General features: G+C 45.0%; 1 protein-coding gene across 3 annotated transcripts in view; it reads right to left on the bottom strand.

The window, feature by feature from the left end:
* LOC112565664 (neuron navigator 2-like) overlaps positions 1–24,410 on the bottom strand; it is a 207,750-nt gene that overhangs the window by 115,098 nt on the left and 68,242 nt on the right. Inside the window, exon 1 of one of the 3 annotated variants that reach the window (XM_025241284.1) lies at positions 7,326–7,683. The exons of the other annotated variants lie outside the window; for them this stretch is intronic. Coding sequence (XP_025097069.1) covers positions 7,326–7,385 — 60 coding nt within the window. The 5' untranslated portion in view covers positions 7,386–7,683. Of the gene's footprint in view, positions 1–7,325; positions 7,684–24,410 lie in introns of those variants that run through there. 3 annotated transcript variants of the gene reach the window in all.

Below are 24,410 nucleotides of genomic sequence, written 5' to 3'. Positions count from 1 at the left end.
GCTGCCGTTAGTTCCATCACGCTCCTTATCACGTGACTCATCCCTCTTCAGCACCAGTAGCAAGGTGGGGCGCAACCAGTGAATTAATGGATTATATGCGGCGGTACCTCCCACTGATTTGTAGTTTTACATCGGTGCTACCGTCCCAGGTGTGGGAATATATTCAGTGCAGACACGCACGTACACGTGACATTCTCTCTCTCGCGCGCATGCGCACTCTAGCACACACACACACACGCACTCTAGCACACACACGGAAGAGTGAGGGAGAAAGACAAATGTACGTGAGGATGAGGAGGGGTGTGGAAGAGAGGGAGGGAACTTAGAGGTAAGGGAGATGACTGCGGTATAATCATCCAGAGGAGTTATCGGACGTGCCCTCTCTATGTGAGGGTTTGAAAAGGAATTCCCGCGCTCCACGAGAGTTTCTCAATACAAAGGCAAAGAAAATGAGTTTGATTACAATGGTGAGTCTCGAACATCAAGCCTTTTGCTCAACACTACATGGGAAGATTTTCCCGGCAATCTTTGCTGACTGGCTCGGAACCGTTCGCGATTAACAGACAAGACCTGTGGAGGTGAGAATGCCAACAAGGGCTGCTACTGGTCCCTTGAGCACACACACTCTCACTCTCTCACTCTATCCCTCCACATTACTGTCTTCCGCATCAGAAGAAGGAAACAAGAAACCTAATGTCTTTTGCAGTAGAAGCTTTGTGCAAAAGTGAAGATACCCTTATCATCCTCATCCAGGACAAACAGGTGTTTGTTTCCTGCCTCCCGCCCGTATGAATCACAACAGCCCCGGCTTGGGGGCTACCTCGCTGTGAGGGCGTTTCCCCTTTGAAACATTTCAAAACAAAGCGAGCTGTTCCACTTTCAGAAGCAATTTTATAAAATCCGACATGTATTTATATATTTAAACTTCCAGACAAAAAAAAAAAACCCACGTCACTCAATTAACAGCAAAACAACTTCTCCACTCAGACAAACATTGCTTTGCCCTTGTTACATAAATATAAACAATCACACTCACACATGACAGCCCTTCCACCCTATTATACACACAGCCCCGTACATGAAAGACATATAAAAATATTAATGCCTATACAGTATTTATGATAATGAAGCGACAACAATTACAGAAGTTTACAATTGTAGTTGGAGTTCACGTGACGCACGCACCAACTACAACGACGACATCTACGGTAGGCATCGTCTCCCCCTACAACCACACCAGTCGGTAATAGTCGGGTGGGCAGGTAGAGATGAGCTGGCGCACCTGATAAACAATGGCGGGGCCAGCACGTGCTGCAGTGCGCATGCCCCGACTAACGGTCCCGAACAGACAGGTATTGTAGACGGGAGGTCGAGAGGTGGGTCAGCGTGATTTGCTGGAGAGAAATCCCAGTGCACACCAACTCGTCCTTTCTTCTTCCATCGTACGATCGTACAGGTCACGTGCCCCGGGTTACACGTGATCAGGTATTACTGATGATGGAATCAGGTGTTATAGTCACGTGATCAGATGTTACGTTTGACAGGTATTACCAAAGATGATATATTCAAGTCTTTGTAATTACAGGTAACTTGCTCGTGGGGGTAGTTTGTCTTCTGTAACCTTTACGACTAAATCAGCACGTGCCTGATGTAAAGAATATGTAAAGTCTAACCAACACCAACTTCCAGACAACCATCTCCATGTCCATGACCTCAGAAACGCATGCGAGAAAGATGATAGAGGCTGCATCTTTTAAATTTTAAAAAAAATCTCCTCTCACTGTGAGTACATCCAAACACAAGCTGTTAGACAGAAGCATGTGAAGGACAAGATTGGCGAGACAGGTGGCGACAGAGACATCACCAATGGTCACGTGTCTGGCATCCAGCGCACATTGCTGCACTACACGACCAGAGAGGTTAATAGTGTTGTAGAATAATTTCATCAACACTTTTATGCTGTAATGGACTCATAAATTGAGCAGGCGCGGTATCTGGTTCCAGCAGAACACCCTGCTTCACAATGCAGCTTGTCTTGCCACCCGCACCCCGATTGCCTTTCCTTGCAATGTAACCTGGCGTTTAATGGGCGTTTGATTGGCGTTTGATGGGCTGGCGGTACAAAACTCGTTTAGCACAGCTCTGACAAACGGACATTGTCAGTTTTACAGACAGGCATTCAATCTCCATGTACACGACTTTCTGGAGGATAATTTAGACCGGGGTGATTGGCCGCTTATCATTTTCTGATTTCTGCTGCCTTTGATTCTGAGGAACAATTTAACGGAACTAACTGTAGATGCTCAACATGTCTTTATCGAGACGGTCACAGGAGTACGATCTACCCATAGATACTCGGCCCACAGGTGCACGCACGCAGATACCGAACAGTTTTATAAAATAAAAAAAAAAGAAAAGAAAACATGTGATATTCTTGTAAGAACAGAAAAACCGAGTTCTGCCCCCTTGAACTACGATAAACCAACGGCCGGCGGTAACCTGAGAGAAGGAGGAAGTTTCAAAGGAGAAGGAGCAGAGAGAGATGCACCGCGGTGTCTAGCACATTAGAAATAGCAATAATCACCACCCACAAGATGCTCGCTGGTTTAAAAAACAAAAGCGAAAGCAGGAACAAAAATGTTGACTTTGCCGAGCAGAACGCCATCTTGTGGAGCGGGAAGCAGTTATCGGCCTTGCGGAACAAAACTAAAACGAAACAAATTTTTTAAACTAGAAATTAAACCATGGAATAAAATTAAGATGTCATGGAATACAAAGATGAAAATGACATTCTGAGTGACAATAAAGTTTGTTGAAAGGAGACGAGGAATTGATGTCGTCTGAAGTAACCGGGGTACTCAGGACGGGAAACATTTACAACAGGTGAGCTACAGCCTCCCGGATTCTCCTATCTCCCGCCCTTGTACCTTTTCTTGTCCTTCCATCAAATCATCAACGAGAGCATTAGAAGGGTTGGTTGGGGAGTTCAGGGTGGTGGTGGTGGTAGTGGTGGTGGTGTAAGGAAGTGCTCGTCGCTGACTTCTTCCACATCAGGTTAGATGAAAGGAAAGCGACACAGATGTCAAGGGTTAGGTTCGAATGTCAAAGGTCCTGCATGTTGACCGCCGAGTCACTTAGGGCTTGTTGTCGGCTTCCTTGATGGATCCAGATCGCTCTGCCGACACGTCCCCGGGTGGATGTACCCAGCACGCCTGCCTGAGCCCCCTTGGTATCCGCATCTGGAACACATGTTACCTGCGGACCCCACACCCCTCTACCCTCCCGGACAACTCAGTGCGTAAAAAAATTCCGAAACACATTTTCACTTGGGTGAGAGTGAGGGTGAGCTTCTAGATATACCCGAGTACCCCAGTGTTTGTCAGCTTTTGAAACAAAGTGTTTAATCTTTTCTGACCTTGCTTTATTTTTAGCCTTGTTTGTTCTTCAATTCCAACCCTTTGGTCTGTCTTTCGATGTGAATTTAGCCGAGCAAAAGTCAGATAACAAAATACCACAAAACAACATGGCCAACCTCTCTTTCTCTCTCTGTGTCTCTCAGCCTGTCTCTCCGCGTTTGTTTTCTCTCTCTCTTAGACAAAAATGAGTAAACAGACACACACAAAGAGGCACAAGCAAGAACTAAACATTAGCACAAATATAAAAACAAATCCGCAAAAAATCTAAACAAATAGAACAAATATAAACACAAACATATTACACAAACATATAACACAACTAACATCAAACACAAACAAAACCAGAACAAACATAAAAACAAAATGAAAAATAAACACACGTATGCACAAGACAGAACGAATAAGCAACACAAAATCTGTTTTACGATTTCTCATCAAGTTTCTAAAAAGTAAAAACTCTGAAAACGTCTCTTTGTTAAATTCCGTGTTGGGTTTTTGTTTGTTTGTCTGTTGTTGTTTTTTTGTTTTTTTTTTTTGTTGTTTTGTTTTTGTTTTTGTTTTTTGTTGTTTTTTTTTTTGGGGGGGGGTGTTTATTTTTGTTAAATGTCTCGACCTTGAACTGTCTTGCTTTTTTACTGTTTAATAGGTAAAGCTCAGCACTATTTCCCAAATCTGAGTGAATACCCTAGAGACACGCAAATGCAGTGAAAGTGGTTCACCATGTCTATGGCACGTGGAAAGCTGTTTTTCTGCCGCCTCCACCTCTCCTTCTAAATGAGATAACCATTTGCTGCGGAGCAGCTGCTAAGTGGGCAGGGGGGATGGGGGAGGTTTTCAGCCTGAATCTGGAGCAAACCTCGCGGCAGTCTGATAACATTATGAATAATGTTGATAAGGGGCTGACTTTGTTTGTAACGATCTGGATTTGGTTGATGTGAGAACATGTGAACATGACCATAACCTCTCTCTGAGGTCAACGCCCCTCGCCCCTCCCTCGGTCAAGCTCCACCCTTGACAAGGAGCCTTAAATGTGGGCCTCAGAAATTTCAGCTCTAGAAGCGGGCCTCAGAAAAGTTCCGACATTTCCAAACATGTTTCCCATCAGGCGCGAGGCATGCCGGGCCTCGGGTGCTGCACCCTTTGCCACTGACACCTCTTTTAATTTCCGCAGGTAATTGGCCTCGTCCACCCCTGAGGCTTTCTCCGGCTTCACCTGGATTTCTTCTCTGTCTACCTGAACAGTCGCCTCGGGGAAGGCATCGGTACGAGATTAGCTCCCCTTGTTTATTTACTGTTCGAAAAAAAAAAGTTGTGCACCAGCAGTGCTCTCCCCGGAGTTGGCACCTTTCTGTCAGAGTTACCTTAATGTATGGATAGGGTTTTGCACCTGTTTGCAATCGCGGTTTGATACCTGTCTGGGGCCGGCGCAAAATGTTTGCTGTAACGTCAAGTTGTCTAGTCAGCATCAACGAGAATATCTTATTCTCTGCGCCTTCCTCCTCCCTCCATCCGCCTCCACCACTCCTCCCACCCCACCACCTTCCTACCCCGCACCCACGTCCGTGCTAACACTCTCTTGGTGCAGAAGTGAAGAACTTTCTTGTACAGTTCCCTTGTAATGAGCATGCGTTACAGACTGTAATGTGTTACTGGAAATACTGGCTTATTATCGAGAAGTAAAGGAAAACAGAAAAAATTTGAAAAAAAAAATAGAAAAGGATAGATGAGGCACAAGACAACAATGGTGAACATTCGAAATTGTCGCGAAATATTGCATTTATAATCCATATCTTAGTTTGTTAGCGCGGGGTCACGGTGAAGCTTCAGGCCAAGGTAAATGTCACGATGAATGTCACGTGCAACGACACGCAAGATGAAGAGCGAGACACTGCAGCTGGCCCTCAATGCCATCAGGTTCATTCCGGGTACACGAGACCTCGCATGCCCTCACCGCCCACCACCCTACACATCCTGGATCTGTTTCTGGATGCTCCCAAGTCAATCAACTCTCTATAAAATATCAAAATTTTTAAAAGCTATGAAATGTACTAAAAAGTATTAATGCTTTACCAAGAGTTTAATTATTTTTCATAGTTAAACGTTAAGTTATCCAGACGTCTCCACAGAAGACTCCAACCATCAGACAGCCACCAACCACCTCATCCCTACCCCGACCCTCCTGTCTTCATCCCCTCATCCTCTCCCAACTTTTCGCTAAATCAGCCAAGAACCACCAGGGTACACTCGCCATTGCCACCTGGCATTGGGTGGAAGGCCTGGCCGGTCGTAAACAGGTGAAGGTGTGTTCTCGGGGGCACTCGCAGCAGGTCTTGTCGTCTGCTTTCCATCAGCGCCTGGCTGTGTGCTTCTCCAAACATTTACGATCCTCACCTTATCGCACCAGATGCCGCCTCTACAGCCTCACCTTACCTCTCACCTTTGGAGCCGAGCGTTTATTGGAGTTTTTAAAGTAATTAAACTATCTTTAGACCTCGGTAAGCAATTAACAGCCCGTGTTATGCAACTTCTGCTCCACTTTCCAAAAGGTATAACAATATAATGTCAAAAGGTATTGTGGTCATTACACATTTTACAGGTGAATGATGGGAAACTACAATTAACCTGTATCCGCTGATTGTAATGTAAATATATAATACGATATTGTTAGTTGTTCACTTTTGGGTTTTTTAAAAATTATGATGTATCATATTTTAATATATTACTACTTTCTCTCTTTCCTTTCTCTGAAAGAACAGGTGAGAAAAAAACCTCCAATAGTGATGTCTCATTTCTAGAAATTTTTTTTCCCCAGAGAACTTTTGTTAAGAGAGTTCTTGATGCTTATAGTAAGTATGGCGAGTGTTTGTGACAGGGTATTATTTTCCTACTCAGAAAATAATCCAAAACATGTGACAAAGAAACTTGAGTGAAAAAAAAAACATGGTTGATAGCGAGTTTGTTTTAGTATCTACAACAAACACTTGGAGAAAATACTCAGTCCTTTCCTTTCACGATCTGCACGAGGGAGAGAAAGATGAACAGGAAAAACGAGCGACTAGAGTCTGAGGCCTGTGACTGCCGAATACTAGTGAGCCGGGTGGCAGGTCAAGGGAGAGAATCGCGGATAAGACCGAGGGCGTAATTACGGTTCTTGTCAGTCGTCGAGTCCGGTAGCCTGGCGAGCATCGTGGAAGTTGTTATCATCGTGCGAGTGTAGGAGGCAGGTGGGCATTGTATCACCTACAGAGTGAATAATGATATGGCAACACGAATGAGCTTTTGCTCGAGTGCAGAGGCAAGGAGGTTTTATTACTGTCTGGATGATGGGCGTATTAAAAGCCTTTCATCTGACTTTCAACAAGAGGAAATGTGAGCTCCGAACCGCCATTTTTTAAAATTAAATTTCAACTGACACTGAATATGTTGTGGGCACATCGAGAAATGTATCGTGTTACACTAAAGAATGTCGCTCTAAAGCCAACTGATTTTAAAACTTATTTTCAAAACATGGCATTCTAGAAATTTAAAAACCACAAATCATGGCAGTAAATAATTTTGTGTGATTCCGAGGTCCATGTTAGTTGTTGCGCGCGCACTTAGAGCTGTGACCCGCCAGACTCAAACTATTTTTATCGTCTGTAACGGCTCATAAATCCGTTTGTTGATTTGTTTAAATCTGTGCTGGCGTTTTATTGGTTTGACTCATGTTCACCTTGCTTTGTTCCACATGTTCCTGGAGTATGATATTGATACTAAAGCGGAAGGTGGTCAATGAAAGAGGAGCTCAACACCAACTCGCTGCGGAAATCGTTTTGTTGCGGGCCGGGTGGCGGGTGCGGGTGGCGCTACAGTTTGTGTAAAATGACGTCACCGAGGAAGAACTTAGAAGGAGGCTGACGAACTACTCACCTTGTCCGTCCCTGCATCTCGCCTTGTTCTCGACGTCACCATCACGCACCTTGTATCCATGACCTGGACACGTCACACCTTCCTCCACAACGCCGCAGTCCTCCTCAGCCTCATGACCTTTCACACAATCCCATGATCCCCTGCAACGTGGTAGTCCTCTACAATCCCCACCGATGTTAAAACTTCGCAAAGTAGTAATCTCGACAACGTATCATCCTTCACACATTCACAAAACTTGTGCAAAGGTCAGAATCCTTCACAACGTGGTAATCCTTCACGTGGTCATAATCCTCAACCACGTGATATTGTCTGATAAGTCATAAGCCTTCTCAACATCGAATTCTCCACCACGTAAGCGTTTTTCATGCAACGGAGTTCAGTTCAAAAGCTGATGACTGGAGAAGTGTCCGGCAAAGGACTCATGCAGAATAAGTCTGGAGGCTTCCCATGGTATGGTGAGCATCCCTCATCCTCATCAGTCTACGACCTCGCTCGCCGCTCAGGAGCAAAACACAGCAATCTCCTTCCTCCGACAACAAATTGCGACAGTTATGGATCTGTGCATGGTGATTGTCTGAATACAGTCCAGTTGTCCTCCCCAACCCCCTAAAAAAATGGGGGATTTTTCTTTTTTCGATATGAAGATAAACACGATCGCGATGCACGCACCAAGGGTGATCAACAAGAAGGAAAGGCCCTCGTGAAGGAGGGTAGTACTCTCCCGTGATTCCTCCTTGCATCGATTAGCTGCTGAGCCGCTTGAATATAAATGGATTTTTACAGACGAATAACTTCTAAAAAGCAAGTTCTGGATCCGCCATTTAGACCAGATACACACAAGATAGAACAGTAAATGCCGCATTTTTTTTAGTTGTATTTCTCAGAAGGATGGTCCCAACATTCGACTTTCGCAGCGCGAAGAATCGAAAACATTTTTGAGAAAAAAAACTTGCGTTAGTGATACATGAGCTGCATTTTCTTTTTCTTTTTCCCACTCCAATTTGTTAAAGAAATCCTAGTTTAAGAAATGCGCATTCTCCAAATCTTAAAATTGCAGTTGTTATGCTAATAACCTTAAAAGCACACAAGCCAGAAAAGCAAAAATATTTTCGACTTTGACAACCCATCCACCTCTAGGAATAAAAATTTTTAAAAAATAAATAAAATAAAAGATTTACAAAAAGGATGAGTATTTCAGAGAGACTGTTCGTTTGTCCTCCTGTCATTGATACTTTCTGCTGCAGGCAGGATAACTCTAACCCACATCTCCACTCATTAATACAAAGCTGACGTCACTCGATAGCAAGATGTCTGTGTCCAATATAAATTCCTGGGAATATATGTATGCCCTGTTTGCTCACACTTAACTGCTTTGCGAAATAAGCCGGTGGCTTGTGCTGACACTGATGAGATGATGTGGAACTGTGTCTACTGCGGCTCCAGAGGTCGACGACCTTTCGGGTCAAAGTTAATCTGGCTCCCAAGGACGCAGGGAGCTCCGCGAAAGAAATGCTACTGCATGATGCACAACACACATTCGTGTTCCTGAAAAAATATCTTCTATGTCTATGAAGTCGATATTCTGCCTAAAACACATCCTTCAGGACTTAGCGATTTTCCGGGTGAAAAAGACACCCTGACCCTAATGAAAAAAAAATAATAATAATTGTTGTGGCCCAGTGCTGCCGGCGAAATGTCATTCGGTGCAACAGACCTGTGGCATCTTCGGAAAAAATAAAAACTAGAATTAAAATGTCCCTGTCGGAGGCTAGGACCGGAGGGCAGCATCTTGAGAAGTCATGCCTGTCCCTCGGTTTTCTTGTTGCCAGTAGACGACAAGCCTCAGAACAACTTTTAAAATCCACGTTTCAGCAGCATCGTGGTGGCAAGCCTTCAAACTCTCACCACTCCTCTGGCTATTGGGATGTGGCTGCAGAAACAAACCGCAGATCTTCATTTTCTTTTTTGGTCTTTTCTTTCGTTCCAAGCAAATATCCTGACTGCGATGCGATGGTTGTAGTAACCCCCCATGACCTCATACGAGTATCACCGAGTTATTGTCTGCAATAAGATCATGTCAAGGGTCTCTTAAGTGATGTTCGAATGTCGGTTTTACCCAGACAAGCTCCCCGCCCCGACCCATGTCGAGGCTCCAAATAGGGTGCATCCGGAAGTGGTGTGGTGGTGGAGGATGGTGATGGAGCAGGGAGGAAACAGTGTCGTCAGCACAGTGTTGACGGACAAGAACGGGTCAATGTCCCTTAATCATCCAGGACCGGAAGCTCCACCATCATTTCAACAGAATGTGGAAGCTTGTATGGCTCCTTCGATGGTCCTCCACTTCTGTTGTTGATGAACATTCTGCGCCTCGCTAGCCGCACTCGGAGACCTTTTCTCACAGCAGGTCTCCATAAAGCATCGGGCGTGATGACCCCAGTAGCTGACGACACGACGGAAATGACCGTTTGTTGTCCTGCACGGTTCAAGTACCACAAATTCCATTCCAGATAAAATGTGAGAAACACCCTGAACCTATCCCGCACAGGTCATCAAGGGTCATCTTGATCGATCAAATGAAACTCTTGCCGTTCTCTTTTTAAAAAGTTGATCTGCCATAAATCATCTGAATTTCCCCCAGTCTACGATGTACATCAGTTTAACGAAGACAGAAAATCCTCCGACTGCAACCACGACATCGTCGACTAGCATCTGTGAGCCCGGTGGTTAGACTGTCGCCAAGTCTTGCTTTTGCACACGACACCAAGCAGAACACCCGATCTCCTCCTCGTGTCTCCGTCGCAGTGTTCACTTCCTCGCACGCGCTGGTCAGTTCCCCCGCCCGCCCCCCCCCCCAACTGCCCCGCCCCATAATCCCCCGCTTTCTTGATTCGTCACACCAGACCCTACCACGATTTCTAGAAGCACTTGTGGCACCAGAGAAAGAGTATGCTTGTGTTTGTGTGTGTGCGCGCGTGTGTGTGTGTTGACAGATCGAACGGAAGTTGGGACTGCGCATGAGGCCGGGAAGGATGGAGAGGGGAAAGAGGGAATAATCAGGAAGCAAACGGGGAAGGATTGGGTAGCCGTGTGATCGAGCGATTGTCCAATTTTCTCTGTCCTCGGCAATTGTATTCCGATGACGGGCAAGAAACACTAGTCTCCTAGTCTGTCTCCTGAAGAACTGTTGAGGGAGAACCAAACGCAGAAGCCATTGTCGAGTGATTCTGATGCGGTGAAGGAAAGCAAAGAAAGAAGAAAATGAACAGCTTTGTGAATAATTACACCTTCCCCCGCCTCCCCATCCCACCCAAACTCGCTTTTGTTTTACGCTGTTGGTTCTTGTAATCAGAACCCTCGCAAAATGTCAAATGGCGATTCTGTGAACGAGGACCTGCAATCAGGTATCGAAATACAAAAATGTCGATGTCGTCTGCTTCTCATTAGCAATGTGAGGCGCTGACAGGAGATTTCGCCTCGATCTGAGCACACAGGTCATTAAGGATGGCGCCAATAGCCGGTCATTTACAGACCTCGGTCACAAAGGTCAGCACATGGCCTCTCATTTTAAAGCCAATAAAATTTAAAGACAGAAAAAAGAAAAAGAGAAAGGGATTGTTAAAAGGTACATTACAGTTGTGCTCACCTAACGATATTGGTGGCCATGGTAACAAATTGTTCAAAAATAGATTGCTGATGACAGCAAAGTGCAACTGTCATGGCAACGGAAAGAAGAAACAAGTTTCCCTGGCCTCTGGCCGTTGAATTTTTTTCAGTTTCCAAATAAGTAACTGCTCAAGCAGGATTGCTCCCATGATAAGAAATACAAATGACTAGTGATCACTCCTAAGAGGGGATTATTCCTCCGGCACTTTCCTCGCCAAATTACCGAGACGCACACCAGGAACATGACAACAACTAAAAAGTTTAGTCCACTGTCGGTTTCTGAAATAATGAAAAAAATAACAGACCGAGACTTTTTTTCTCTCATGTTTCTTTATAAAAATTAGCATGATTTTATTCGAACAAGAGAACTACATGAGCAAATTGAGTGAGTCGGTGTGTGTGTGAGAGAGAGAGAGAGAAAGAGAAAGAAATAGTAATATACAGAGAGAGAAATACTCAAAACACGGTCGTATTAAAACAGACAACTAGAGGACTGTCACACAAAGACAGAAAAAAGTCATTTAAGAAGACAGTCTAAAGGGACAGACAAGACAGGCAGAAATAAAAAGACAAAAGTCAGTTATGTAGGGATAGATAAATGGAGGACATGTAGGAACAGAGAAATAGAATTTCACACAGGCAAAGACAACTAAAAGAGAGAGATAGAGAAATAGAAGAAAGAAGTCAAAGGAGTAAACATCTTCAAAAGACAGAAGAAAAAAGCATCTTTTAAGTGTAAGCCACTTGAGGAACATTCCCGAAGAAGGCGTTAATTTTGAGAGACAGCATGGCGTCGCTCCAGGCCCTGGGGTCAGCCCTCTGATCACGCGCACACTCTGTTTTTGGTTGGGCCACGTGACCGGCATCAATGGCAGAGTTCATCAACAGTCCTCGTCGCTTTCAGCGGGTTACTCATCTTGAATCTCATTGCCCTGGAGGCGCACGTGGCGGCGTTGCCGTAGGTGACGGAGAGATGAAGAGCGGGCGACCAATCAATTATCTTCACTGATTGGCTGGCAGGAGTGATGAAGATGGTCAGCCGCTTCTGGTCTCCTGTCCTGCCTGCTTTTTGTGTGGCTGTCTTTGCCCAGATGTCTCTCTTGTTGTTGTTGTTGTTGTTGTTGATGATGATGTTGTTGTTGTTGTTGTTGTTGTTGTTGTTGTTGGCGGCCAAAGTCTAGACCTAATGCATCATGTCCAAAATGTGAAAAACACAATTCCTTATTTAAATACTTCCCAAAACTTTGTTCCACCTCCTTGGCAATTTGCGAGCCCAATATTCTGTTCATAAGGAATTCGGCATTCTTTCTGTGATTCCAGCACATTCCTAGACACAAAGTCCCATTAACAAATTACCTCCCTCACCATCGCCGCCTCCAGGAATGCTCACAGACTTTGGTTCTTCCTGCGGAAACCAACTGCTGACAATAAACCAAATCTTGCATGCACTGCTTCAACTCCGGACCTGGGGAGACATTCAGCAGACCTCCCGTAATCAAAGGCAAAGCAGGTGTAATAAATCAATTACCTATCGTATCTTATATTGTGTTCTTTTGATGCCAGCAGACAGTGGTTTGTGGAGATAACGGTGAACAGTGCTCAGCAGCACGGGCCGAGCAAGGGCCTGAGTTATCACATACATTCATTAATAGCCAGAAAAGCCATTAGTGCTTCCTTTTTTTTTACCAAGAGGGAACAGAACACTGGAGAGTGGGACGCGGGGGTAGAATGATAGAAGAAGGACCATTGCCACAGGGGACATAATCGGTACGAGAATGACGACAACGACAACTATGACAACAACGCAGATAGAGATTATGTCTATGATGATGATGAATACTCTACTGGTTCCAGATGAACAGAAGGACGAGGTACCCAGAATTCACCTACCCTCATTGTGACAGTGAACGACTACGTGACGACGTAGTGATTATTGTACACCAGCTGTCGATGTCCCAAAGGGAGACCATCCAGCTGGTGACATATAGACGGGAAAAAGGTCAACCCAGCAGGACAGAACGCAAAGAGTAGCTGCGATACGATGATGTCTGTAAGTCCCATTGCTAGTCCATTGCAATCACAATCAACATTATTAATCATTATTTTTAACCAATCGATGCCGGCCATACAATCTATCCAATCTATTGGCCCATTTGGCGGCAAACTAAATTTCGTTCCTTCTCTCCACTCCATCGCCAACTAACCGCCACAACAAGGTGAAGTGACCTGAAAGAAGTCCGTTTCCTGGCCACAGTGACTCACACCCTGGCCAGGTCGGGTTGCCTCCTCCTGCTGCTGCTGTTGCTACTGATGGCAACCCTTCATCACTCCGAAACAACCCCACCCCCTCTAACTTCCTCCTGCCCACCTCCACAATCAAAGAGTTCGACTAGCCACAAGATCATTAACTCAAAAACAAGGGTTATTTCCCTTGCTAGCTCGCATCCACTTAGGGACGATGAAAGTTTCATTTCTCCAACGTAGGTCGAGGTGTGGCCAAGATTCTCCCCGCCCACCACCACCACCACCACCCGGTCCACCCACCTACCCTGCCTTGCCTAATGTATGGAGGCAGTGGTCTGTGAGATCAATGGTTAATCTGTGTAAAGCAGCTGATGGCACGACTCCATGATGCCGTAATACCCAGAAACACAAAACGTCCACATGTCAAAAAGTCATCACACGGGGTCAAAAGGTCGTGAGACAAGCGCACTGACTCACTGTAAGGTGGGCCGAGGGCCACAGTCGAAAATGAGGATTGGAGCTGCTTCATCTTCTGGCGCTGAGTTCATTAACATCCAAGACAAAAGAGCTTTGTAAGATAGTCGAGGATTTCTGTTTTTCTGTATCTCCATGGGGACGGACAAGTTGAGCGAGCCACCATTGTACTGGTGTGATCCAGCTGGAGCTGGCCTACCCACATCCAGTAAGCTAGGTAAGCAACGTACCCGGTACCCAAAGTAAGAAACACATTCTATCCGCTAGGTAAGACATTTTCCGACCATTTTTTATTTTTTTTATTTTGTGTGTGTGTCTTTGGTATTCACTATAGGAAATGTATTTATTGGGGTATATTATAAATTGTTCACTTATTTAATTTTTTCCATAAGTATTCATCTCATATTTCACTATAGTGTCTCTCCTACCTTGCAAAATCAACATTTAAAGTCTTGTCTCAAGACACCAAACGCTCATATATCTTTTATAACAAGAACAAATATTATTGCATTATTCTTAGAATTCTTAGTTTTTAATTTTTCTGGCTGAAGTAATAAACGGGCGTTTACTGAAACTGTGGGGACCCTTTGTTTCGCCAGCCTGGTAGTTAACATGGCTTCAAAGGTTTCATTCTTCGTCCATTACGCCTGGCCAAAAAAAAATGTCATTGGAAACACTTCAAATTAGAAAACCAGAAATAGCATATTCCGCTCACTTGACATAGCGATAAGGTAAACAAGACTCAAACATTTTAGAGAGGTATTTTTAAAAAATATTTTGCCTTCAAACAGTGGATGGAATGAAAAAAAAAAAGATAAGAATAGGAGTCTGGTTATCAGGTTGAGGTCGGAGCAGGGAGACTGGAGCTGAAAATCTGTGGCGAGGCGATGCGATTGTCGAGCCACTTGATGCTCGGGATCGAGCAAATAGCGAGCCCTCCCTCCTCCCCACCCTGATCGTCCCCCCATCCTGTGATGAGTCACAGTGAGGCTGCACTCGGCCTCAACCTGCTACATTCAATTTAGGGGGCTGTGGTCCAGTCACCACACTTCAACCTCAGCTCCCAAGCACCTCCAACATGGCGTCTAGTTAACGTTTCTGACGACGTGCTGGACGTGGACGTCATATCACGTGTCGCCGGCACAGCAAGGCACGCTGGGAACAATGCGCGGGCATGCGCACTCCAGCACGCACCTCCAGTTAATCATAAGGGGAGAGAAGTGAATTTCCGGCGAGAAAACGGGTAGATGAACTGGCTGGCGGGAGGAGAGAAGATTAGTGGAAGGAGAAGACGTCTGGTGAATCAGACAATGAAGCTGTCAACAAATATTGCCGTTAAAGATCCTAGCTGTCAACATTCTATTGTTGTCAAAATATCCCAGCGGTTCAAAGATCCTATTACAATTCTCTAGCTGTCAAATTATTTAAGGTGACAAAATTGTGATGGGGTCAGACGGACATTGACTTCACTCACATCGACTTGGTGACGGACAGACGACAGTCAATATTCAGAGACTTTCTTAAATAGTCTCTCACAATTGGCATGTCCATTATACTGCCGATCAGAGACATCAGCTTTGGTTGTTATGCAATGTCAAAGATGGATCACAACGGTGAGACTGATTCGATTTGACGGCTCGAGAGAGGAAATCATCGAGTGAGTCACTCATACCTCCATCGAGCAGTGAGCGGCACTCACTACGTCCGTGAGTCTGAACTGTCACCCACCGTTGCCCACTGACAACAGCTGGCTGGAGTTCAGTTCCTTGAGTATGTCTGAACAACTCGTGTCAAAAGCTTCTGCTGGCTCGAACTTTATTTTTGTTTTTCCGAACACATACAAGCAAACATATAAACATGATTGTCTATGTGTTTGTATGTGTGTATGTGTGTGCAGGACTTTCTCAGGGAGACCAGACAGCACACCAGCAATAACGGTGTTAACAAAGCGTTGATGTGGGAAACATTTATCGTTATCCCTTGCCTCCAGCCTGACCCGACTTTTATGTGAGAGATTTTAGTACTGACCGTGGTATCGAACCCTGCCCTCTTTTATTGGCGAGTCGAGGATTAATGCCGGCTACTTGCTGTTCCCACCTATGGGATGTTTAGCCGGGGCCGTGGGAGTGGAAGGAAGGAAAGAGGTTGGTGGAGGTGAGGGAAGAAGAAAAAAAAAAAGGTTTGCTGATTCGGTCAGAGTTTTTTTGTTTTTGTTTTCTTCTTTTTTTTTGCAGCTGCAGCCGTCAGCGATGGAGAGCAAGGCGCGCGGCAGAATCGATACCGGCACCGCCAATGTCTTGCATCAATCTGCATTCATGATGCCTGCTGCTGCAGCAACAGTGGGTCTGGACGATTGGGAGGGAGGTGAAGATGTTTGTGAGTGTGATGCAACAGGTCTTCCACTGAAATTGTTTGCATCACGAAAGAAAGCCAGCACCACACCCAGCAGTTCTTGAATGATGTCCAACAAATGTAGATAAAATAAAGCAAAAATTTTTGATGCAAGGTCCAGTCTCTGAGAAACAATAATGTCCTGGGTAGTTGAATGGTTGGATTGGAGGAAGGGGTAGACAGGATAGGCTATCTCCCCTCCTGTCTCTCCCTCTGTCTCTCTCTCTCTCGACGTGCCACGTCTGGAACTTATCCCAACATTGCCTCTGTTATTGATGACTAATCGATGGCGACCGTGTGGGTGAGAAGGAAACTTGGAGACCACTAGACTCCCGTCTGGAACATTCTTAATGGGGGCAGCAGGGGAACTGTGGAGGTCAAACTGCAGATGACCAAAGGAGATCATTCGTCCTTTCTGCCAGCAATGGCGCTGTCTGTAAGCCCGGCAACCCTTCCCTCGGAAACCCGATCCATAATTTGAATAAAAGAAGGTGGTTCCCACTGTTGTATTTTTATTCGCTTTAGTAAAGCATTCCGATCTGTCACTCCATCGGTCGTTAGCGTTCACTGCGCGATCGAACTTTGAAACTGGGCTGACTGAGTTATCTTTCCAAGAAGAGAGTTTCTCCCAAGAGTAGGTCGAGTACGATCAACAGCGAAATAAGAAATAAAATGTCCTACAAAATAAGAATGTATCCATGGGACAAAAACTCTTTATCTCTCCGATTTACTGCGTGCCGTGTATAAATCAAATAAAGATTTATTGAAGGATAAGAAATTGAGAATTTTTCTTTTCACTATGTCTGTTTGTTATTTTTATTTTTTATATATTTTGAACATTCATTTTCTGGAGTTTGGAAGGAGATGTTTTGATGACTGTTCTTTCTCTTCCAGGTTCTCGTCCTGATTTTTCCTTTCTTCGTGTACAGATGCAGGCTGCGGACGATGCTGACAATGATGAAGCACTAACAGTAAATAAAATGAAGTGTTGACAGTTAGACGAAGAACCAACAATAAATAAGTCGAGACAACAAACAAGCTTCAAGCCAGGACAATCGGTTATAAAATAAGCGGCAGTCGTAGACAACAAGTCGCAGGCTTCACTGTTTGTCACACGAACACACACAATCCACTGCTTCACCGAAGTCTGTGAGTCTGTGACGCAGTGCACGTGCATGGTGCGTGTGTATGTGTGCGTGTGTGTCTGTGTGAACTATTTGCGTATGTGTGCATACAAACGTGTGTGTGAGTGTGTACGCGCGTGTAAGTCATGCTGTACCTCGCACGTGTGAGACAATGTACAAACTCACAACCAGCAGCCCCGGGACAACCCGACCACCACCACCTACCCACCCGACCCACCCGTCACACTTCCGCTGCACCACAGCGCCCTCTGCGCCGATCGATCGGTCTGTCGGTGCCTTTGAAGCTGACTTTGAAGCGTTTTTAGCGCCGACAAAAACAAGTCCACCTTGTCAACACTACAACTCCAGCCTCTCTCTCTCTCGCCCAGTGGGGCAGGACGCACGAGGTGATCGTATTTCTCCACCCTCCATCTCTTGAAATTCCTAGTCGTGTGCTTTAGTGCTGGTCGTTATTTTTCGTCTTGATTTTTTTTTTAAAGTTGCCCGCCACCATAATCAACATTTTGTTGTTCAAATTTGATCGAACCGACTTTACTGCCACCAGCAAATCTTTAAAGTTTTAATATGACGAATTTTTAATGGAGTCTAGTGATCAGTTTGACAGTGAACACACACACACACACGTGTGATGCCACATTACCAACCCCCTGCAGAGTCAAACAAAACAAAACAAAAAGATGCAAAAAAATGAATAGCAATTGTTTACAACCTTAACGATACCATTTCTGGGAATTAAACATACAAAAAATAAATTATCATGGTTATCAGCAACTGGTAGTTTATATTGAGGAGCTCAGGGATATGTTTTATCACAACATATTACAGTTTGATGCACGGCCGATGAAAGTAGTTATCTGTAATGACCAACACACACAAATCATCATCGTCATCAGAGTTGTCGAGGACTAGACTAGAATACTGTCTGATGTTGGAGTTCGGCAGTTACCTCCCACTATCCTGGGCCAGTTGCACAACAGTTGTCTAATTTAAACACGTTTAGCCCTCAGTCTATTGTGCAACCAGCCCTGGCTTCTGTGAACTGTGCTTTATCTTGTGTGTGTGTGTGATTGTAATCAGAAAAAAATCGTTTCTCGTTGGCACGTGCACTGACTGCAGGCGAGGCCATAGACAAGTAAATGCGGGAAGGAGATTGCCTTTCCCAGGAACAATGGCCGCAAAAAGCTTGTCCTCGAAGCAAAACTACGAACAGCAAGAGAACCAAAGGGTCCAGTGCCAACACCAGGGGTTGTTTCCGCCCAACACAATGTCGGCATCCGACGAGGTACAGACATTGCGGGTGGTGTCGAATGGCGCCAACAAGACACGGAAGTGACGTGGAAATATTGAAACTGATGCCTGCAGTAACCGGATGCTGTTGTTCTTGCTGTTGGCTGCCATTGGATGCTGGTGATGCTAGAGCATGCGAACACGCGCGGTTAAAAAATGATGTTGAGGTGGTGGCGGTGATGGGTGGAGGAGGAGAAGGGGTGGATGGGTAATGACTGGTATTAGTGACACTGGAGCTCTAGGATTATTGCTTTGGTTGGAATGTTATTTGTGATGCGCGTGATCGCCCACAGCATCCACAGTGTCGCCACACACGATTATTCGACACGCAAACACACAATTTGTGTTTGAACAATACAGAAATGCAACTACAGATACGTGTCCCCCTCTACACACACACAATCTTACTCTCGCATACATATTTACAATACTCATCCGCTATTCATCCTCCACTGAACCTTTTAAACATAAAAAATCATTTTTTTGGATGATGACAAAACAGTCCACACAGTTTGTAACCCTCGTTTATCTTCTCTCTCTCTCGTTGTTTGTTGTTGTTGTTTTACTAGTCTGTCCTGCTAGGATACCTCTGTAAGTTCCACTGTACGTCTGTACATACTGACACCCATTCTCTGGCACCGTCCATCCTGTTTCTGTCCCAAGCACTCACAAGACATGATTGAAGGCAATATCATAACAATTGCTGCTCTCGAGCTCCAGGACACCAACGGTTAACACCTGTCATCGGTTTCCGATCAGTTTCCCGCGCAAAGTACAATCGACACGTAAACAGTTTGCTGTGACGTCACCATCCAATTTCCAGCGCCCTCCCTGACGACGGCGGCTGCTGACAGCGGGAGACAAAGCAGCTCAGGGCCGTCTAGAAGTTTCTGAGACGGGAAGTGGAGGAGGAGGGAAAACCAAGGCGATGACGTCAAGAGATAGCTGTCAGGGGCGATGACACGCCTGCTTCGGGGGAAACAATTCATTTCCAGGGGAGATTATTCCGGCGGAGATAACCTGTCTGAAGTGTTTTTATTTCCGCTGGTGGCGTGGCATAATTTATGGGTTTCTGGCATGAAGAGCAGACGATTATTGAAATGTTCTTTACGTGATTATTTTTATTAAGAAATTAAATATTGGTTTATTGTAATACATGTTTACTGTATGTAAGAGTTGATTCCCTTTACCAAAGTTTGGGATATAGAAACCAGAAATTGAAATATATTTTTCTTTCTTTTTTTTTCTTTTCTTTTCTTTCTCATCTCTCTGTAGGTCTCTGTTCTCTATTTATCTCTTAATTTTATTCTCTCATACATTCTCTTCGTTCAGTTCAACTATCCTAGGTCTTCGTACACCCACTCTCCTCACTCCCTACCACTCCCACCCCTGGTTTATCCCCCACTCCCCCATGCACAAGAATTACGAGACTGCAGCCAAAATGGCGGACCAGCTATTCGTAGACGATGAGGTCAAGCAAGGCCCCCGTACGGCGATTACCTCCCATGACCCTCCCTCATCCGGCGCCTAATGGCGCAATAACTCTCTCTTTCTGGCCCGCGATTAAACTGCCACCTTGTTTGCCTACCAGACAGGGCCCCGGTCCGCCCGGAAGTGACGGATGTAGGTGCGGATGCCGGCGCCATGTCTACGTACCCTGATGTACTCAGCGTTGGGTGTTGTGTACTTTAGTTCAGTATGATCGGGGTGGTCTGTGCTGGTGTTCGGAGTGATCGAGGTTTGTGAAGTAGTACTTCCGATTCTGGACATGTGTTCTGTCTGGTGAGTGTTCTGTCCTCAGCTCGATGTTCTGAATTCACATTGGGTGCGTGTGGTCGGTGTGTCCGATGTTCTGTACTCGTGTTCCATGTCGGGTGTTCGCGAGCTCCGCGAGTACAACATGGCGGCGCTGTTTCCGCCAACTGTTATCGATTCAGACTTACAGTGTTTGCAGATTTTCAAGGAACTAGGGCAGTGTCTAATTAGCAAGAGTGTATTTGTTTGTGAGCGAATGCTAATGTAACCCAGGAGAAAGGGATCTTTGGTGCAGCTCTTCTCTCCTCTTCCATCTTCTATCCATCACCTTCTACCCTTCCCTTCTGCCACCTGCCTCTCTTATTCCTTTCTTCCGCCACCTCTTTATTTCTCTCAACTACCGTTCTTCTTCATTTTTCCACTAGTAAGACTGGTCTGGTAGATTAACACCTTTCCCCAGCTTGATGAGTGAACTAAAGTCAAACCTCGACATTTTATGCTTCCGTTGTTGTAGCAGTAAATAAACAATTTTCAGTTTTTGTCAACCCACTTCCTGTCTGTCAACAGTTTACTCGCAAACAGCAGTTGACACTTTTAAATGGAGCAGACGACACGCCGCCACGGATGTTGATGCTGACGTTGGCAGTAATCGTCGCCCCACCCCACCATCCCACCCGCCGCAGACACATGGAAATAGCAGGCGACGAAACGACAATTCTGGCTGATTGCAATCACATTAATTTTATTATTGGCATGCACAATGGCCGGCGGCTAAGTCTGGGCAAAATTATTCGCTTGCTCTCTGGCTCTTCCACAACGTTTGCCTTCCGTGTTCTCATTCCGTCCGTCCCTCCACCCGTCCATGTCGTACGTGTGAACTATGACGTCACAAAGAGAGATGCCACTCCCTGAGACCAACCAAAGTTTCCATTAGTAAAATTTTAATTTCAAAGTATTGTCCACATCCTTAATCCTCCCCAACACACTCACTTCACGCAAAACACACACACAAACTCACTGAGAAGACGTCTGCACACGTGTCCTCTCTCTCACCGTGCATATCCCAACATGTGTGTAAGTGAGACCCGGACACAAAATCGATGAGCGGCGATCTCCCCGGTGTTCTATCAATTTCCCTGGTGCCTCCACGGGTGGGAGGCGGAGTCTGAGGCACAGGAGGAGCTGACTGCAGCTACACTACTTCAGCAGCGACATAGTGTCTACTGCTAGCTATGTACATACATGTGTACAGCACTGACATAGTGTCTACTGCTAGCTATAGACATACACTACTACAGCAGCGACATGGTGTCTACTGTTAGCTATGTACATAACTGTGTACATAGTGTCTACTGTTAGCTATGTGCATACACTACTACAGCAGCGACATAGTGTCTATTGTTAGCTATGTACATACACGTGTACATAGTGTCTACTGCTAGCTATGTACATACACGTGTACATAGTGTCTACTGTTAGCTATGTACATACACGTGTACAGCAGTGACATAGTGTCTATTAGCTATGTACATACACATGTACAGCAGTGACATAGTGTCTACTGTTAGCTATATACATAGACATGTACATAGTGTCTACTGTTAGCTATGTACATACACGTGTACAGCAGCGACATAGTGTCTACTGCTGTCTCTCTATATATACTGGTACAGCAGTGACATAGTGTCTACTGCTAGCTCTCTCTATGTATACTGGTACAGCAGTGGTAAAGTGTCTACTGTTAGCTATGTACTTGTACAGCAGTGACACAGTGTCTACTGCTAGCTATGTACGTACACGTGTACAACAGTGACATAGTGTCTACTGCTAACTGTCTCTCTATGTATACTGGTACAGCAGTGGTAAAGTGTCTACGGAGACAGTCGTCCTCCTCTGCCTCCTACCATTTGTTTTATTTGTCCCCACAACTCGCACAACAAAGCAAATGTCAGGAATTGTTTACAGCCAGCAGAAAACCGATTTCCGGGACATTTGCTGTCAACTGGCATATGATCATAGACAAACCTCGATATTTAAGCTGTAAGGAGACTGGCACGCCTTGCTAACCCTGCAGCTATTGAGCTCTTCCTCTCCTCCCATGCCCCCCACAATCCCCACAACCACCACCACCACCGCCGCTACAACCACCGCTACAACCGCCGTTCACTGTACACTTGCGCTGCGCAGTTCTGTGCTGGGAAACACGCGGCCGCGCAGCCACACAGCCGGTCACAAACACTTTCCTGCGCTGATTGGATGCAATAAAGTGCGCAACAGTGCACAGTGGACGTCACTGTGGTCACACTGCTGTAGGTTTCCGTTAATGACGTCACGCATACCCGCCGGGTGGGGTAGGGGATAATCACGCGATGTATACGGGTATCCTGGGGTGAACTGTGCCAGGTGACATGCACCCCAGGTTTTAAAGTTGGGTGTGACGTGCCTTTCATGCCTAACACTGCAATGTGACGTTCAACCCTCGATTCAAAAGGTAAGCTAAGCACGTTACACAGGTCATAGGTCGTGGATACACTCAACCGTCCAGACTACATACAGTCCACCCTGTACAAGCCAGTGTCCTTAATCCGTGAACTCAGTGCACTGAGTTGTACAACAGAAACCAAAACACGATTCCAGTCAACCATTCACTCAGGTTCTCGTGACCCGCGGAGTGATACTCAGTGGGTGTGACGCACGAACTACTGATAATTTGAACCTGGTGAATGTCCTAAACTTTCCAATTACTCAGGCTTCTCGTGAACAAAATATAATTTATTACTGCTATCAAAATTATGTTCTATAGGTTGTCGGAAAAGGTATTTGGACATTAAGATGAAATTAAGATTAACGGGATGAACGTGTGTTCCGGTCAACGTCCGAGTTTTTTCGTTTTCCATCTCCTAGTGGCTCACGTGAAACAGAAGACCATCATTCTCCACTAATTTGTCTAACTCGGAATGTATTTGTCCCTAAAGACAGTTCCATCTTCACATTTTTAAATGCAGCACCGCTGGCAACCAGGATGCAGCCTCGTTTCCATGACCAGCATCGTCTGCTGGCTTCCGGGCGTCAGGTCAGGAGGTCACCTCGACATGGCGCGCGTGACAATGAGAAGTCAGCTTAGTTTTTTTGGTTAATGACACTCACGAGGTTTTACAATCTGAATTCAATGTCAAACGGATCAGACTTCAACATAAACAAACCTGATATTTTAAAAGTAAACGGTTTCATATTTTAAATATATTCAATTGTTTGTGTTGTTGACAGTGTGTTTACACAAGACAGTTGTTGTCACAATGTGTGAGTCACACACCAAGAGTCGTGAAACCCAAGGTAACAGCACTTTCACAGAACAATGTGGCTCCACAAGTGTTTGGCAGGGTAGAAAGAAAAACAGAAAAAAATAATAATATGAGTTTAAATCTTCCTGGGTTTTTTTTCCTCTGTAAAATGAGGAAATCTGTTAGAGAAATGTGATTTATTACTAAAACATGCGTGCCGACAAGAATCAATTGAAAAATCGAAAAAATCGAAAAATCATTGAATTGCTAAAAAAAAATAGAAGCAACTAGAATTGACAACAATTCACAAACACGACTTTCAAAAAATAGAATTCGTAACAGAACTGCGCCTGATATTTATGAACGAATAATTGCTTCAGTAAAAGGGAGTCTCACCTGGATGTTACATAATCAAAATGAAGGAAACACATACATGTACCCACTCAACCTTCTCTCTAGCCAGTCACAAGACCTGCAACCACGTGACTTTGACCCCTCGTAACTCGAAGTCAGCGATGCTGCTAACCTCCAGTTATTTATTTAATATTTTTTAAGCTCATCTTGTGGGAGGAGTCGAGTTGCGAGGTCTGGGTAAACACGCAGTAAGTTTTCAGAGTAAACATTTCAAGTTATTTGTTAAAATAACAGGGTGTCCCCCCCAAAAAAAGGTTTTCACATTTTTACTCTCTTTAACTCATTTTCAATTTTTTTACAGATCAACTGGACCGTAACAATGGCGGAAGAGAGTTTTGAAGAGAGAAAATTTAAATGTGTGGTGTGGAGTAGAAATGTCTACTAGTATGACTACTACTTGAAGGCGTGGTGTAGCACACTACCAAACATCA

This window comes from Pomacea canaliculata, linkage group LG6 (assembly GCF_003073045.1).
Source record: "Pomacea canaliculata isolate SZHN2017 linkage group LG6, ASM307304v1, whole genome shotgun sequence".
In the NCBI taxonomy this organism is placed as follows: Eukaryota; Metazoa; Mollusca; class Gastropoda; order Architaenioglossa; family Ampullariidae; genus Pomacea; species Pomacea canaliculata.
This window is presented reverse-complemented; position numbering and strand designations above follow the sequence as displayed.